The sequence below is a fragment of the Tetrahymena thermophila genome (assembly GCF_000189635.1).
Source record: "Tetrahymena thermophila SB210 genomic scaffold scf_8253957, whole genome shotgun sequence".
NCBI lineage: Eukaryota > Ciliophora > Oligohymenophorea > Hymenostomatida > Tetrahymenidae > Tetrahymena > Tetrahymena thermophila.
Genome location: NW_002475984.1, coordinates 69,013 through 87,956, shown reverse-complemented (window position 1 = coordinate 87,956; position 18,944 = coordinate 69,013). Strand labels below are relative to the sequence as shown.

The 18,944-nt window shown below is 20.7% G+C and overlaps 6 protein-coding genes across 6 annotated transcripts in view; 4 read left to right on the top strand and 2 right to left on the bottom strand. All coding sequences in view use genetic code 6, as the record gives it.

Annotated features, from left to right (window-relative positions):
- The window catches only part of TTHERM_01071500 (hypothetical protein), a gene marked incomplete at both ends in the record, with an annotated part of 473 nt that extends 137 nt beyond the window's left edge, over positions 1-336 (bottom strand). The window contains 2 exons of the mRNA XM_001026849.3: positions 1-21; positions 258-336. The exon at positions 1-21 is cut by the window's left edge and continues 137 nt beyond it. Of these exons, the coding sequence (XP_001026849.3) occupies positions 1-21; positions 258-336 (100 nt within the window). The remainder of the gene's footprint in view (positions 22-257) is intronic.
- A 4,690-nt stretch (positions 337-5,026) lies between these two features.
- Positions 5,027-8,190, top strand: TTHERM_01071490 (Serine/Threonine kinase domain protein; the record flags this gene model as incomplete). The annotated part of the gene is made up of 9 exons (XM_001026848.1): positions 5,027-5,179; positions 5,501-5,785; positions 5,987-6,076; positions 6,329-6,483; positions 6,731-7,036; positions 7,123-7,235; positions 7,338-7,500; positions 7,715-8,085; positions 8,141-8,190. 9 exons carry the CDS (start codon positions 5,027-5,029, stop codon positions 8,188-8,190), a joined length of 1,686 nt encoding a protein of 561 aa, XP_001026848.1.
- Positions 8,191-9,710: 1,520 nt separating this feature from the next.
- TTHERM_01071480 (hypothetical protein) lies at positions 9,711-11,052 on the top strand (the record flags this gene model as incomplete). The annotated part of the gene is made up of 5 exons (XM_001026847.1): positions 9,711-9,876; positions 9,933-10,017; positions 10,099-10,227; positions 10,306-10,683; positions 10,776-11,052. The coding sequence occupies 5 exons, from the start codon at positions 9,711-9,713 to the stop codon at positions 11,050-11,052; spliced, it is 1,035 nt and encodes a 344-aa protein (XP_001026847.1).
- A 590-nt stretch (positions 11,053-11,642) lies between these two features.
- Positions 11,643-12,731, top strand: TTHERM_001071479 (hypothetical protein; the record flags this gene model as incomplete). Its single annotated transcript, XM_012800776.1, has 3 exons — positions 11,643-12,096; positions 12,147-12,201; positions 12,275-12,731. The coding sequence occupies exons 1-3, from the start codon at positions 11,721-11,723 to the stop codon at positions 12,729-12,731; spliced, it is 888 nt and encodes a 295-aa protein (XP_012656230.1). The 5' UTR covers positions 11,643-11,720.
- An 880-nt stretch (positions 12,732-13,611) lies between these two features.
- Positions 13,612-16,822, top strand: TTHERM_01071470 (cyclic nucleotide-binding domain protein; the record flags this gene model as incomplete). The annotated part of the gene is made up of 12 exons (XM_001026846.3): positions 13,612-13,650; positions 13,708-13,757; positions 13,856-13,945; positions 14,123-14,212; positions 14,395-14,484; positions 14,631-14,720; positions 14,829-14,918; positions 15,249-15,335; positions 15,581-15,670; positions 16,277-16,366; positions 16,490-16,573; positions 16,732-16,822. The coding sequence occupies 12 exons, from the start codon at positions 13,612-13,614 to the stop codon at positions 16,820-16,822; spliced, it is 981 nt and encodes a 326-aa protein (XP_001026846.3).
- Positions 16,823-17,372: 550 nt separating this feature from the next.
- Positions 17,373-18,470, bottom strand: TTHERM_001071453 (Pre-mRNA-splicing factor of RES complex protein; the record flags this gene model as incomplete). Its single annotated transcript, XM_012800775.1, has 1 exon — positions 17,373-18,470. The coding sequence occupies one exon, from the start codon at positions 18,468-18,470 to the stop codon at positions 17,373-17,375; it is 1,098 nt and encodes a 365-aa protein (XP_012656229.1).
- Positions 18,471-18,944: the final 474 nt, after the last annotated feature.

The window sequence follows — 18,944 nt, the reverse complement described above, 5'->3', positions numbered from 1 at the left end:
TGATTTTTACATCATATAAGCCTACAAAAATTTTTAAATAAATTTAAGAGTTATCCTCTTTGTATATACATCTATCTATATAAAAATTTTATTTGTTTTTTTAAAATTAATTCCACAAACATTTTTATTTTTTATTCTTTTTCCTGTCAAGAATTTAAAATCTCTTAAAAGTCAATTTAAGTATTTGTGTCACAACAAAAAGGCGTTAGATAATATTTATTTTAATGATTTTTGAAAATAATTTTATTAATTTTAACTATCGTTAGCCTTCTCAACAATAAATATATGATAGGTATTTTAAATTGATCTTATCTATAATTTGTAGCAGAATTTCATAAAGTTTAATCTGATCTTGAGCAGCATAAATTTCTTGAAAATTAATTCATCAATAGCAAATGAATTATAGTCTGCTGATTACTGAAGGATTTTTATAAACAAAGTTAGAGTATCAGTATCTCTATGGATCAAGAGTTTTCTATCAGTTTAAAAAATTCAAGAAAATCTGTAAATAAATTAAATCTAAAGCTTTAATTTCTATTATCTGTAAACAGCATTTATAATATTCTAACCAAAATTTTTAATATTGAAGTAATAAACAGAAAATAAAACTGGGATAATTATTCTTAGAAAGTACAATTTATAAGAAATCAAACATTTATTCACCATAAAAAAAGCTATATTCAATTATAAAAAAAAGGGTTTAGTTTTTAAAAATTTAATTAAATTAAAGGTCCATTATTTTTTTTGTAAGATTTTTTATATAAATAACATAATTAAGTGAGAGATTAAAGTATATAATTATTATTTTATTTATATAAACTTTAAAATTTTTATTTAAATTAGATTATAAATTGATTATTTTAAAATTGTAAAAAAATTTAATACGATTTTTCTCCAAATATTTGTCTTCTTACATGTCAGCTATTAGAGTAAAATTACTATAACAGGTATAGATAGAGATTATGGGCTGAAAAGTAACTCTAATAAAGGAATAAATATAGTTGGAGTTGTAGAAATTTAATATCAACCAGTGATTATTTTAAATATTAAACTTATTTGAAAAAACAATATAATGTGCCATAAGATGTATCAGTTTTACTATCAATGAAGGAAAATAAAATGCATAACCTAATCTTCTTTTTAATTTCACAATAAGTAAAGATGCAAGATAGACCATTTTAACTATTATTTTAATTTTAAAAGATATTATATACCAACTTTACAACATTGATAATATAACTCTACTTGGATAAGTAAATATTAATAAAGAAAATTAAGCTACACTTATTTACAGTTCTAATATATCTTCAAATATTCTAACATACATGAATGAATAGAAAATAAAGTTGTGTGTAATCCAAGGTAAAAAGATCTAATATTATGCAAAACAAATTAGAATACAAAAACTTTATTGAAATCAAAATAGAATTTGCTTAAAAATCAAAGTAATAAAGACCTTTCAAATGAACTAGTATATGAAAATAATTTTTTCAATAATTCAACTGTCTGCTAATTTTTTTAATTATTTTTTAATTTGATCAAAGAAAAAGTATTGAGTTTGTAACTATAATTTTATTAGCAAGTAAAAATTTTATAAAGGATATTTTTCACTGGAATATAAATACAAAGAAAGTCTACTAGGCTTATAAATTTAAAAAGAGATCATACCATTTTATGGATGAAAAGATCTATAGGAAATTAATTATCTGGTAACAGTAACAATCAAAAATCTTTTTTAAATAAACATTAATTAATATTATTGATTTGCTACAAATATTATAAAAGAAAATTATAAAAAATAATAATCTACAATTATAATTTAGGAATTTTAAAAAAATGGGATTAAAAATATATTTTTAAAATTAAAATTAAATGATAGTTTTTAACATTTTGATGATAAAAATTTTATATTGTAATTGGATATATTAATACATAATTGATAAGTTAAAATCAAAAGAAATATTTAAATAAAAATCTTATTTAATATTAAATTTAAATTTTTTATAAATTATTTTTATTTAAGAATAAGTAAAATAAATTTAAATTATTGATTAAGTTAAATATTAAAAGTACACAGATATATGTAATCATCTACGTTAAATTTTATCTATAGGATGCTTTATACTGTTTTGTTGAGAGAGAATTATTCCTAGAAATGCATATTCATCAATTTAAGAAATCACTATAAAAAATAGCATTATGTTATTAAATTGAAAAAAGTTTGGATTTTTCATAAAATAGATATTAAATAAAAAAAGTAATTTAAAGTCAAAAATAGTAAAATAAATATGATTATATATTTTTTAAATAACTAAATTTATTTATTTTAAATAAAACAATAGGAATGAATAAATTTTCATACATAATTAGATTTAACAAACACAATTTATGTAAATCAAAAATTTAAAATTATTTTAAAGAAAGCAAATTATTAATATCATTTTTCATTACTTATAAAATAAACAATAAGAAAATTAAGGAAAATACTTTTCAAAATAATTGTCAAATGTAATTTGATTAGGTTTGTCCTTAACTTCTTTTTCTGATTATATAAATTAAAGATTCTAGAAAATTTTATTTTTTGATAATTCAAATCACTAAAATCTATTCATTATTAAAAGTAAGGTTATTTTTAAAATGAAAGGAATACTTTTGGGTATTGATTATCAGCAAAAATAGTTGACTTAATTCTTCTTATTTTTATAATTTTATATTAATATAATATTCAAAAATCTTTTAAAGTAAACTAATTTTTAATTAGTATACATTTAAAATTTCCACATGTATTTTTAAACTGTAACATAAACCAATAAATAATTTGATATATTTAATTTTATTCTTAATTGTATTAATTTTTAGTTTAAAAATTATGAGAGATTGATTACTTTATTCTTTAATAGAAAATTTAGATGATTAAGTTATTTCGTTAGTTTATTCATGCCTTTTGATTATTTAATTTATTAAGAATCTTACTTATTACATTTGGTTTTAAAAAAATACTTTCATTTCTAAAAAATTTAAAATAAAAAATTAATGTAAAAATAGATAAGGTAATAAATTTAATTTCAAGTAAGATTTTCTTTCTTTTATAATTATTATTTATTTTAGAATAAAAAATTAATATATTAATAATTATTTTAGCAATTAACCTTCTTTGAATAATTGAATAAGAAAGAGTATAACTGAGAAATATTAAAATTTTAAAAACTATAAAAAGTATTTTTCTATTTATTTACTTATAGAAATATTTCCGCATGAAATAAATGTAATTTTTTTTCTAAAGATAGAAAATTAGATGTTCAGTTAGTTTATGATATAAATAATAAAGATTTGAAATAGATATAGTAATAAGTAGAATCTTTGATATTTATATGAATTGTATTTCTTTCAAGCATAAAAAATGTTATTCATCGATATTTCTATTCGAAAAAATAATTGTATTGTAAATTTATTTAGTTCTAGGAGAAATATTTAACAAAATTTTTACACTGTAAACAGAGATTTAAAATTTAAATAAAACATGTTCTAAGTATTTTTAGTCAAGCTGCTAAAAACAAAAACAAATCTAGACTAAAAATGTAATTGGCGTTGATATTTTTACTTTTTAAAATTATATTTATATTAAAATGAATAAATAATTTGGTTGTTTTATGTTTATACTAACATTCACATTTTTAAATTTTGCTTTTTTACATTAGCTTTTTAAACATATTTAATAATGGCTTGAATAATCAAAAGAGGGTATCTAGAATTAATTTTATTTCAGATTTTATAATTTGAAAAGGGATTATTCTTAGCACATTTGAAATAATGTGAATATTATTTGTTATATGTGTTTTATTAAAATTAGATTTACAAATACTTTGTTACATTATGAACTTAAAATTACATCAAACATGTTTTTAAATTCAAAAAACTATTCATTAAGTATTAATCCTCTAATATTTAATATTAATATTTAGCTATATTGGTAACTAGGAGTAAGCAATCTTAGTATTTTTTATCAAAATTTGAAAGCTCGAATATCATCGATCAAATTAAATTGATCAATTAAGATTACAAAAATTTTGAGAAGTGAGTTCTAATCTGATTACAATAAAGAATTATAGAGAAAATAGTTAAACATTGGGTTTTTTAGATTGAAATTTTTGGTATATTTGTTAGAATAGCTGCTTTCTACTATTAAAGTCCATATTGATTGTTATCTTTATGTAATTAAGTTAAAGCGTTGATTTATTAAAATATTATTGAATTATTCAGTATTTTTTAAACAAAACAGAAATATTTGATTGAAAACTTTTATGCTTGAAATTTTATATTTTGATAAGTTATTTTAAAGTTGGAAAAAGAATGAATGATTGATGAGAATTAATTGAGTTTATTTTTTTTGTGGCGGAAAATGAAAAGCAAATAAAGTATATAACTAATTATAAAAAGAATGCTAAGAGATCTTAAAAAATATGATATTAGTAGTGAAGAATTATAATCGTGAGTAGTATGTAGGTAAGAATCAATCTATCTATTTATCAATTATAGATTATAGGCTGTATGAATCTTCAAGATGATTAAATGAGCTATTGAAAAATAAATAAATAAAGAAATTAATATAATTATTGGTTATATTTGCAGTCACAAATAAACTTGTCAATTCATCAACGATTCACAAAATCATACTACCTGCATTGATAAATAAATAAATAGATAGATAGATAAATAATAAGAAATAATAAAGAAATATACATGAATTTATTGACTGATTAATGATAAAGTCTTTTGTTTGTTTGTTTATTTGTTTCTATCTAACAAAGTTTGTTTTAAAACGAAAAAAAAAAAGCAATTAATTAATTTGCGTCTTTTTTAAATCTCTAAAATAAAATTTGAGTAATAAAATAAAGACTTGATCAAAACCAAGATTAATTATTACGAATAATTAAAAAATTAATAAGAAATTAATTAATCAAAATTTACTCAAAAAATCAAATAGCAAATAAATTCAATAAATAATCATTAATTATAAAACAAAGCAATGTCTGATAAAGGATTTTGGATTAAAGTCAATAAGGGTGCCTAGCTTCCCAAAGAACCCGTCTTAGCAGAGGGCTACTTCTCTAAAAAAGGAAATTATATGAGTGGCAAGCGCTATTTCAAGCTATATGATAACTTCATTTACTATTTCGATGTAATAAATACCTCATTTATTTTTTTTACAAATAAAATTTGCCTTTAATCTATTTTCAGTAACCCCAAACTATACTTAAATTTTTATCTCTTCTGGCAAGGATTGCTGTTTCTCTCATTATGTTTATGAGTGAGCTTAGGAAATCTGCAATCCTTTAAAGTTGAAATAATAATAATCAAATATTTTAATGATGATTTATCGATATGCTATTTTTTTAAAGCTAATTAGTTCTCAATTATTAAGATTAAATAAAGTCAACTAAGTTATGAAAAATAATCAAAACTTCTTTTCTAACTCATTAAAAATATTTTTTATTCATAGGAAAAAAACTCTGATCATCCCAAAGGTTATATTAAAATTGATTTCGACTTGCACTTTGAAGTAATTCGTCAAAAGACTGACAAAAAGGATAATTCTCCTAGCTCAATTATTGGATAGCCCAAGGGTTTGAGATTAGATAAACTCAATGCTAAAACCGAAATAACTACTAATGATGAGGCCCTTATCCTCAAGTGGAGAGACATATTAAGAAATAAAATCAACTAAAGAGGTTTCCACGAGCTCTTTAAAGCACATAAGAAAATTGGCAAAGGAAATTTCGCAAGTGTATGAAATATTTTTATTCATAATTTTTAATTATTCTTTTATCAATTTCATGGAATCTCATATTTCAATTTAGCGATTTTGAGAACGAAAATCACTCAAATTAACCTCAAAAGTTAGAGATTTTCCATTACTATTTTAAACAATTCTATTTTATTTGGAAATTAATGAACTCTTTAAAATAAATAAAAATTTTAAACTTAGGTCTACTTAACAGAAAGACTTGAAGACAGCAAGCAATTTGCAGTAAAGGCTTTCTCCAAAGAAGCAGCATACAACTAAGAAAATGGCAAGGTAAGAATAATTAACTTATTATTAGCTAAAATACCAATAAATGCTTTAATTTATTTTATGCTCATTGGAATAACTCTGATATTTTTTGCAAAGTTTATTTAATGATGTCACTTGTCCAAAATAAAATCAAACGATAATGCTGTGCTACTTCAAATAGGCTTTATAAAATGCATAAAATACCCAACAATATTAAAAATGCAACTAATTACATTCAAAAAATATATTTTTAACTATATTTTTATTTTTCTTTAGGAAGCATTGATTAATGAAATTGAATTGATGAGAGCTTTGAATCACAAAAATATCATTCGTTTGCATGAAGTTTTTGAAACTGAAAATTCTTTATACATGATCCTCGACCTCTTGGAAGGAGGTTAGCTTTATGACAAAATAAAAGCAAAATACAAGTAAATTTTAAAATATTTTTAAAATATAATAGTATTTTTTTATTTAAATCAATGTGTATTGGCGTTTATCTAATTTAGATAGACTTCTTGAATACAAATTTTGTTTTTTTTCTATTTTTATTTGATTTATTATTAAGCACTTTATTGTCAAGTTAGTATTAATAATAAGCAAAAAAAAAAAAGCATATTAACTTTTTAAATTACTGAATCTTATAAATTCTAATTGTAATATTATCAATAAAAAAAGATTTACAGTAGAAGAATCAAAATATATTATGAAAGGTCTTCTTGAAGGTATTGCTGAAATGCATGCAAAGAACATTATGCATAGAGATTTGAAACCCGAAAACCTTATCTTTAAAACTGCAGATTCCTTAGACTTAGCTATTGTAGACTTGGGTCTTGCCACAAGAGCAGATATTGAAGAATTCATGTTTGTCAGATGCGGTACTCCTGGTTTTGTTGCCCCTGAAGTTATAAACATCAAAGATCTCAAGACTAAATATGATGTTATTTGTGATATTTTCTCTCTAGGTTTAATTTTCCACATCCTGTAAGCATTCATTAAATTTTTTATTTACAATAAAAATATTCAACTAGTAAATTTATTCTCAATTTTCTTTATGAAATAATAAATAGTTTATTGGGTAGAACCCCTTTCAATGGAAAGAACTACAATGAAATATTGGCACAAAATAGAGCTTCAAATATTAGTTTCGAAGGAACTGAATACCTCAAGTTACCTCTCCCAGGTATACCTTGTTTTTTTTTTTAAATACTATTTGATTCAAAATATTTTTTGACATTCTAGCATTTAATAAAAATAATAATAACAATTTTTTTAATCTCAAAAGCTTATGATTTATTGAAGAAAATGTTAGACAATGACCCAAAGACAAGAATTACTGCCAAAAAAGCTTTACAACATCAATTCTTTACCTAAAAGAAAGGTGAATAAATGGAAATTGAAAGCCCTCAATTAACCGAAGCCCAAAAGATGAAATAACTCTAAGAAGAGTAAATTATTTAATAAATAGATAGCTATCACCAAATTAGCATTTAAGTTCAAGCTTTTAAATTAAAATAGCAGAAATTTTAATATATATCAAATTTTTTCTAAAATATTTAAGAATATTTTAAGCAAATAATGAAATAAATAGAATTTTATATAAATAAATGCTAAAACTTTTGCCTAAAAATATTTTTAATTAATTAATTTTCTTTAAAATAGACACAGATAAAGATTGGGTTCAACTAACAAGGACTCTCCCATGCCTTCTCCTCAAATTATGCCCACAAGAGCCATGAAAAACATGCAAGATGACCACGGTTCTTTCAAAATGCCCAACACTCCCGTTTTAACAGGTAGAACTGAAGCCATTTCAAATGATGGCTTTGACTCTCCTAGTGTTTAATTCGCAAACGATAGATAAATTTCTTCCATGGCTGATAAGAATAGAAGCAGTATATTTAGTCCTCAAGTAAAGAGAGCAAGCTAATTCGGTTCTCCTTAAAGTGGTTTCGGCAGCATCGCATCCAATTTCAAAAAAGTAACAGATGAAGTATAAGAAGAAGAAGCCAAGAAAAATGATGATGGAACAAGTAAAATAAATTTTTTTATTGTAATGAAAATCTAAATTTTTATATAAAAAAATAGATAAAAAATCAGATCAAATCAGAAATAACTTGAAAAATCTTGGAATTTGAGAAAAATCTTCATTTTTTTAAAGTTAAAAATAATATCTATTCATTCATTCATACCTACATACATATATACTTACTTAATTTATCAACCCATTCCTAAGTATTTTATCAATCTATTTATCTATCAGTCTATCCTAGATCTCTCAATAAACCAAAAGGCTATAAAATAAATATCTAAAATTTAAAACAACTTCTTTTGCTCTCAAGCTAATTGATTGATTGATTCGTGATGGTATATGTTTCGCAAAAAAGCACTCAACTGTTTGCCAAATAGAAACGAACAAAGTCATTCATTCATATTAATAATATAATAAATTGAAAAATATTTTATAACTAATTATTATTATTATTATTACCAATATAATCATTTAATACAAATTATATAAAAGTTTTTACTACATACATACATGCTCTTATCTATCTATAATTATCTTTTACTTTAAATTTTCTTTAATCATTCGTTTCTATATAATTAGTATAAATATATCAATATTACTAAATTTTTATTATTAATTGAAAAAGAAATTTAATATCAAGTGAATTTCTAAAATTAAATAAATAAAAACTAAGTAAATGGAAAATTATATTCAAATATAAGCAATTTCTAAAGATTAAATAATCGCTCTATTAAGTTGAGAATAAAATTTCAAAGTTAAAAAACTATTTATAGCAATCCTCATAACTTAAATACATAAATAATATAAAATTTAATTTTACAGCAAACAATTATAACAACTTAAAAAGACCATTTTTTCATCATAAAAGGCTCAACAAAAGGAAATAATATAGTTTTTAAATTTTTATTTAAGTATTAAAAAATTGAATAATCCTGAAATAATTTTCATATTTTTGGGTTTAAAAAAAATAATTTTTTCATTAATAAAAATAATTTCTTTTTAAATAATAAATAATTTTACCCTATAAAAATATATTATTAATCACAACAATTATTACTCATCTTTTAAAAGAACCTATAAAAATATCATTTGATTATAATCAAATTATTTAAATATAATAGCAGATTAATTCTAAAATTATTTTTATATATAAAAGCTTATTTTTTATAAAAACCTTAATTTTAAGATGAACTTAAAAAAAATTTGGTATTGAAAAATAATTATATTTGTTTATTTATTTATTTTTGAATTAAATTTAGAAATAGAATTACATGAGCATAGATCAAAAAAGAAATTATAATTTGAATGCTTGTTTTGCTATTGATAATAGCTTACTTAAACAAATTAATAGTTTTAAATACTTTCTGGTTAAAATTAGAACAAATAAAAAGTTGAATTTTAAGTAGTACTAAAGGATAGTTGCTAAGATATGAATGATAATAAATCTTTCTAGATTGTTAATTAAATGAATTAAAGACACGGGTATTACATATAGTAATCAAATAAATATTAATAATTAGAAAAGAAGTTAAATTTTAAATTTATCTAAAAAATATCCAAATAGTTAATTAAAAATATCTAAAGATAAATCAAAAAAAATATATATAGGAAGGATTGATCAATAAAATGTAAACATAAGCAGCAAGCAAAGACAAATCAAAGCCTGTTACAATCTATGCAAGAGATATTATTAGATGCGATTTAAAAGAATATGAATATAGGTATTTCAAAGATATTATCGAGTCTTAAATTACCGAAAATATGATAGCTGAAAAGAGAGTTAAAGTAATCAGTAAGTAATCAATTCACAAAAGCAAACCATATTTATAATTCTTATTAAATTATTAGAAAAAGTCTTCGAGGATTTCACCAACGATGAAATTAAATAGGAATATATTATTGTAGTAGCTACCGATGTCTCTTATTACTTACAGTAATTAATTAAACGATTTTTTTAAGCTAAAAAAATTCAACTAATTTATTCTGTAGCTAATTTTGATTTTATTATAAATAGGTAAAAACTTAATGGATTATTAATGCTTTTGTTAGGAGATGTTTGTATCTTCATTTATAAACCAAAGCATCTCGAAGTTCCCAAAGCATTGAAATTGGAATACATCGAACCTGAGACTTATAAGGATAAGTAAAAGATTTTTCAATATTTTAGAATTTATTTTAGATTTAAGTATTAAATTGCTTATTTTCATCTTAATAATATAAGGTTAGACTTAATGCTTAGCAAAATGAAGGTAGTTAATTAGAAAGGATTTGAGACAGAATAAGGAAAAGATGCAGTTAATAAAATAGTTGAATATATTGCATTGTATTACTTGAAGCACCAAAAAGAATATGGCATGAAAGGATCTAAGTTCGAAGAAGAATTCCATTAAAAAATAAAAAATCACTTAGCAATCTATAGCAGCACTTCTTATTATCACTGCTTTATGGGAAGAAAGTTAGATGTCTTGCTTACTTAAGATCAAAAATACAGTTAATATTTGGAAGTTGAAATGAACTTTACTGGAATCATTCCTAACATTAACAGTACCTATAAATTTGTTATATTCAATAAAAAAGGTTCTGATCCAAATGTTATCGAGTAAAATAAAATATTTATTTTTTTATTAATTATTTAACTTTTTAGAATATTTTGCAACAAAAATATATAAATTTTGATTTATATAAAAACAGTCTAGCCAAATTCAAGCTTAAAGAAATATTTGGGTTTTCTGCTATGTTAATGATTTTCGTTAGTTTAGTTGTCTGTAGAGACTTTGACCCAAATAGCGAAAGCACAGGTAATCATGCAATAAGAGATGGTGTCTGTCCTCACAAGCAAGAATTGATGGGTGTTTCTTTAACAATTTTCTTATCAGTAGTTTTATAAAAGATGTTTAACAAATACAAAGAAAGAAGATAAAGAAAAATTGAACTTCAAAAAAGATTAAAATTAGAAAAAGCTGAATGAAGAAGATAAAAATATTTAAATAATCAATTCATCATAATTTATAATTTAATCCAACTATATTGACATAATATTTAAAATTGATTAATTTAGCATTCTATTTATTTTGTAATTTATTAAGATTTTTAAAATAAATTTTATTTTTTTTCAAAATTTGAAATTAAAATATTTTCTTTGAAAAAATACAATAATTACTCTTTTTTGTTTGAAAAAAGTTATTTATAACTTCATTAATTTTTATCTATATTTAGTGATAAATATATTAAAAATTCTTAGATAAATTTATAATTGTGATCAAACAAGCAAATGTCAATTAAATTTAATTAGCATAAATGAATATCTTAAAAAACAATATTTTTTAATGGAAGAATAGAGCTGCTAAATAAATTAAAAATCGAAAAATTTAATGAATGGATATTTAGTGAATACTTTCTTCAAAAATCTGATTTACTGTCAGCGTTGTGATATATTTATTGATTGGCTAATATTTTTGTTTTGTTTTTTAACGCAAAAATGAAATTTTATGGATTTATTAAAGTTGCAATAAGTAATCTAATAAGAAACAAAAAATATTGATAAATAGATATTAATTAGATATTTTAATTTAACATATTTATTATCTCAAATTATTACTAAATTAATTAAAGCCAAATAGGGATTAGATATATTCAATGCAAAACAGTTGCTAAGGAGAATAGAGCTTGCTGGGCAATGCTCTTGAATTTTATATTGAGCAAAATGAAGCTGAGGATTTCTAAAATTTTTATGTCAATATTTTGTTCAATAACCCACCGTAGAATTTTAATCAAGTTTAAATTTAAGAACTTTATGAATAGTAGAATCAAAATACCTAACGCGTTTCATCTGTGGCTTAAAGTGATTATTAAAAGTGCGAGAAAGAAAGTGAAAAAGAAGAGTAAAGTTTAAACTAGTCGAGCTTGCTCTTTTCCTATAATATAAAAATAAATTAAACTATTTAAAATGCCTCTCCTGAGAGAAAAAGTCACTTTTCAATCAACTCAATTAAGTCATATAACTCAGCAAGATGTAATCATTAAATTTTAAAATCTCCTTTTTATAGATTAAATTTTCTTTAGGTTCTGTCAAGTCAAGAAAAAATAGTCTCAACCTGATCCTGAAAAGTTAAAGAGAGTATTTTAAATTTTATAAAATTAATCCTAAAAGGTTAATCTAAATTAAAATATAATTTACTATTTTAATAAAGGTAATCAAGTCAAAGCAATAGGTAACTAAATTACTCTAATTTAAGATAAAAAAAGCAAGGAAACATTAAAATTTCAGATATATTTCAAAATGATAAAAACTCTTAGGAAATATCTCCTACAAGACTAATTAGAGAAAAAATAAAATTCTAATCCCCATACAATACAATGTGGATAGAAAAAACATTAGAAAAGTCATTTAATATAAAGTTATAGTTTGAAAAAGACCCAGATTTTGCATATAATGGAGTAAAACCGAGGTGCAAAGCCTTCAAAATATCTAAAAAGGGCTATGGAATTAGTCCATCTAAAGAAAGTAACCAAAAGCTAAGCAACCAAAATTAAGAAACTAAGGAGGATGTTTTAATCAAAGAAAATATATTAAATAACTAAGATTTATATAATTTTTATTAAAATCAAAAGTAAATTAAAAATGTTTTAATAAATAATTTATTTTGATAAAATTTTATATCAATATTAACTAATTAATTAATTAAATACAATATTTCAAAATTAGATAGATATCAATTTTTAATTAATACTTATAATGTTTTAATCAATTTTTTCAGTAATTAAAAATGGTTTTATAAAATCTTCATATTGTTTTATTTATTTATTCAGTATTTTTTTGTTTAAGAAAGTTTTAATATTCCATTTTGAGTATGATTTAATGTAAATAAAAAAATAAAACAAGAAGCTAAGAATAAATTAAATTTAAATAAAAATAAATGATTAATATATTTAAATTCATTTAATATAATAAATAAGACTAATTCATAAAATCTTCATTTGATAGAATAATTTAAAGTAGAGGTAAAAAAGCGGTTTATAAGACCATAAATAATTAATTAAAACAAACTAAATAAATAAAAATTATATACTGTAGAGTTTTGATTCTCATTATTAACATTTAATTATAATTGATGTAAAAAAACTCTTTATTTAAACATTTCTAAATTTTTAAGTCATTTTTTATTTATTAAAAGACCTCCCTAATTTTTCAAAAATTTTGTATAATAAATTAATTTTACTTCTCAAAAATAGAGTTTAAAAAGAGGTTAAAATAATGAAAGGGAATATTTAATAAATAGCAAATAATTTATGAACAATTTTATGAAACTTATTTTTTGATAATATTTAATTTGAGATTTCAAAATATATCTAATTATTCAGATTTTTCTATTCATCTATCTATTCTAAATATCTTAATTAATAAATCAATGAATATAATTAATTAATTAAATTAATAAAGTTGTTTTAAATATTATTTGTTTTGAAGTTAAAACTAACTATCTATCTAATCTCAAAAATTAATAATCTAAGAAAGATAAAAAAATAAATGGCTTAAGAAGAAATTACATTTTACAATTTAGATGAAGTAAATTGTTTTCCTCTTTAATTAACACAAATATATTAGATTTTATTAAAAAAAAAGTTTTTAAGCTCTTCATTTTCATCTCATAAGAAAATCAATATTGAGTTCAGGTAGAAGAAAATAATGTTTTATTAATTGATTGATATAGAATTATTCAATCTTAATTTTTTTTAAATTATATAAATTACAACATAAAATGTAATAATAGATGGTAAAAACTAGGAGATGAAAAAGTCTCTTGCCTGTTTTCTGCAATAGAAAAATGCACTTATCTTACTCATTTAGTCTTAGACTTAAGGTAAATATTCTATTTCATTTTTAGTTAATTAATTATTCACTTTTCTCAAATTTTAACAAAAATTTCATTATAAATTAGATTTTATTTTTAAATTTATTAATCGAATTTAGAGCAAATAGATTTTTCACTTTTAAATATATTTTTTTAATTTGATAAATTTTATGAATTGAACAAAAGCAATAACAAAATTGGAGAATAAGGAGCTTCAAATTTAGGCAGTTCTTTAGCAAAGTGTATTAATCTCTAAAGTTTGATATTGTCTTTGGAGTAACTTCATTATTAAAAATAAGATTGATAATAAAATTAGATTTAAATTATAAAAAATAAATTTAATCTTTTAATTAACAATTGTTTATTAATTTTTTTTCTAAAATATCAAAAATAAATTCTTACGAAAAATTTATTTGAATATGTTTAATTAAATATTTAAATATAAAATTTATTAAAAGCGACAACAAAATTGGAAATTAAAATGTCTAGAATTTAGGTTTAGCTTTAAAAAACCTTAAAAATATCTCTATTTTGAATATATGCTTGAAGTAAATCTCAATTCTTTAATTTAATTTTAGTTTTACTTTAGAAAATTTAAAAAACAAAAACAAAATTTAAGCCAGAAAATCTCATTTAAAAATAATAATCATTTTAACACCATAAAAATGAAATATTAAATAATTAAAATTTAAAGCTCAAATTAAATTGGATTTGAAGGAATAAAAGGTTTTAGTTCTGCTTTGTAAGGTTGCACGAATCTTATAGATTTAACTTTTACAAATAGGTAAAAAATTAAATATTAATTTATGTTTTTATGTTTTAAATTTTATGGGAAACTACTAAATAAATAATACCATTAATTTACTAAGTACATTCTTTATTATAAAAAAAGTAACAATAATTTCGGTGATTAAGGCTTATTGGATATTGGTTCTGGTATTGCAGATTGCATTAGTATCAAGAAACTGACACTCTCAGTTACGTAAAATTGTCTACTTAGTTATTAAATATATATTCAAAAATCTGATTTAAATTTAAAAAATATTAAAATAATTATCAACCAAATAGTTAATTTTTAATAAAGTATAGATATATCATTTAATTATATATAAAAAATCTTATCTATCTAGAGAAGTTTTTACTAAAATACATTCTTTTTTTTGTATTCATTATGAATAAATTAAATTTAAAAATTTATAAATGAAATACTCATTTAAAATTAAAAACTGTTTGGATATTACTATTATTAAATTTTATTTTAACTATTTATAAATCATGTTAATATGTAAATAAATAAATTTATACTAAACAGTTCAAATCAGTATAAATCAAAAAGTTTAGCATATTTTGGCTAATCTCTATCTAGAGGCAAATTCTAAATCCTGGATCTCTACGTTGGGTAAAAAAGATATTCATTCATTCAAATTATTTAGACATTTATTTATACATTTTATTTATCTGTTTTAATTGTTTTAATTCAAATTATAAATCAAAGACTAAACAATTTAAAAAAGCAAAGCAAATAAAAAATAAATTTGATATTTATTTACATCAAATTAAATTATCTTATTTTGTATTTATTTTTTAAATTAATTATTTTGTTACTTATAAATTCAATAATACTATTTTATTGAATAAAAATAGTTGGGATATTATTAATTAAGAAGACATAATAGATTTTGGTTCCTATTTAGCGAATTGTACTCAATTAAAATCACTTTATCTCAGCATGACGTAAAGCTTATTATTTAAAAAATTTTTTTTAAAATTTACCTTACCTTAATGCTTCCATTATCAACCCACTTTAATTTTTGCAAGAAAAACTCTTAAAAAATAATTTTTTTTTTGCACTTTTTTTTGAGCAAAAAAGATACTTAAGGAATGCCTTAATTAATGAGCATTTACAGTATATTTTAAAACTAATAATTTGAATATGAATAAAATAAGTTAGAAAACACTTTTTAAAGATTTTGGGCAGAGTTAAAAATTAATTTAATTTATTTTTTAGTATTTTTTTGTTTTTAAAGCTTTTGAATTTAAAACATATCAATTTAAAAAAAATATTAACAAATTAGAAGATTTTAATTATTTTTAATTAAATATTTTATCTCTCAACTACTAAAATAAAATTTAGCAAAAGATATAATAAATTTAGTTTAAAGATCTCTTTATATGATAAACAAATAAGTTATTTCTAATAATTAATTTATAAATATAAATAAAAATAAATTTAAAAATTTTAGTTTATCATTTATAATTCAAGATTTTAATTATAAATTCTTTAATTTTTCTTGATTGAAATATGTTTAATAACAATGAACATTTTTATTTAATTGATAGAGGTATAGGTATGAAAAGTGAGGCTGCATCAGGTTTAATTTCTGCTTTATCAAGCTGTAAACCTCTATAAAATTTGGTTCTTTGTTTAAAGTATACTCATTTATTATTTATTTGATTCTATTTTTATTAGATTTAATCATTTTTTAGGATTAACATAAATTTTTTTTATTTAAGTAAAATAAATTTGTAAAATATTTTATTATAAATTTTAAGCTACAATGAAATTAATGATGTATCTACTATTGGTTCTAGTCTAATTAAGTTTTAGTATCTATAATCACTTCACATAGATTTATGGTAATAAACTGTTTATTAATATCTAAATTTTAAGTTATCACGAATATAAATTAATTACTATTTTTTAATCACTTTAATTTAAGAACTTTAAAAAATTTTCAAGGCTTCTTCAATAAAACTAGAATTTAACTTAATTTTCTTAAAATTATTTATTATAGTTGCAATCCAATTTTTGTTATGACAGATCAAATAAAGAGTAAAAGTCTCAAATTAAAGAGATTAGTTAAGAGAAGTATTCGTTTTTTTTGATAATCTCTATAATTATATTTAAAATAATAAGTTAGTAATAATTATAATAAAATTAATCAACTCATTCATATTCTAATAAATATCTAATAAACTTTTAACTTAAAAAATTGAAATTATTTGTATGAAGTTAAATGTAATTAATAACAAATTTTTGTTTATTTATGAGAAATAAATACAAAGTTTACTTACAATTATTTAAAATATTTAATAAAAATAGTAAATAAAAATGAATAAATAGTTTTATAAGAATATATTATTAAACTAAATCTAAAAAATATAGCAGGTAGGTATTTGTATATGTGTATAATTAATTACTAATAACTTATTTATTGTTTGGTTTAAATTGTTCTATTAATTGAAATAATTACAGATAGTAAATAAATAATGTTTTTAAAATTGATTAACTTATTTATTTTTTATTTAAGATATTATAAATTAATTATTAATACTTATTTATGTTGTTTTTTCGATAGATAATAGATAGATTGCTTACTCTACATAAAAGCAATAAATCTATTACTGATAATTTATATTTAGATAAAGTATTTTTTCATAGATCAAGTGTAGCCATTTCATGAGCCTTATTGGCTCTATCTTTTTTTTAATTAACCATATTGAAATATCTTTTTTCAGCACCATTACCTCTATCTACTCCATCCCACATGTGGCCAGGAGGAATGTCAAATCTATTGGTTACTCCTGGGAATCTACATTTCAGTCTGCAAAATTGCTTATTTTGCAAATTTAACTAGGCAGATGCAATTTTTTAATCTTCTTTTTATATAAGCAATCTCATAGGATCATTGAATTTTTCTTGTTTCATTAATTCTATATCAGCTTGCTTTGATATTGTGTAATCTCCATTATAAGTCTCTTTAGCTGCATTTATTTCGTTTTACTTTTATTATAGTTTTTACTCTTTTTACTTCATACCTTTTCCCCATTAATCTATTCTTTCCTAATTTTTTTTCTTTAACTCTTCTATTTGCTCTTTCTTTGAAAGTTTTTCCTAAATAATCTTGTCTATGTCTATTTTACGACCAAATTCATCACGATGTATTGTTTAAGTAGGCTATTCATTATTTCCATCATCATCACTCCCTTCAATTCCCAATGCTTTATTCATTTAGCTCTTAAATTTCTTTTCATGCAAAGCTTCTTTTTCAAGTTTCATGATTTCGTCATCTGGTTCGCTATCACTGTCATGTCTTCTTTTCTTTGTGTTTTTCTTCTTTTTTTTGCTATCCTTTTTACTTTTCTTTTTCTTTTTATCTTTTTCATCATCAGACGAGTCACCTGATGAAGAAGAGCTCTAAGATCTACTTGAAGAAGAACTAGATGATTATTTTTTTTATTTCTTTTTATTTTCATCTTGCGTTTATAAATTAGAAAGAGCTAAAATTTTTTGATTTGCAGTCAACTTTGAAGTCTCAGGGTTGTCTACAAAAACTGGAATATTTTCATCATCTAAAATATCATCATTCTCATCATCACTTTTCTTATTCTACCCAAGAAAATCCTCTTCATCAATCAATTTGACAGTCTATTTCTCTACTTTCTTTTTTTTCTTCCCCTTTTTTTTTTATGGTTAGGTGTCATCCATATATTTTTTGAGATAACCTAGTTTACTTATTTGTTAAACTGACATTTTACCTAATAAAAATATTGTAATTAATTATATCTTCTATAAAAGATAAAGTAATTATTAATTCAATTAATGATAAATTATCAAATATCATCAATAAATAAACAGCCTTATAAAAATTGTTTCGAGACATAAAAATTTCAAAACAAATCGCATATTAAATTCTTAATATCATTGAAATTATTATTCAAAAGCATCTTTGCAAATAAATTGGATGAAAAAGTTTTAATAAAATTGTATTTTACAAACAAAATATTAAACTAAAATAAATTTAAAATTAACTTTACATTAAAAAAATAAATTCTCAAATTATTTTAAATGTTAAAAAGTTCTTTTTTTATTAAATATTTCATAATTTTATTTCATAATTAGCTTAAAAATGTATATTTTTTAATATTTTAAATTATTTTTAAAAATAATTTTTTTTATTTCAAGCTGAAAAATAAATATGATGACTTTATAATAAGCTTCATAATT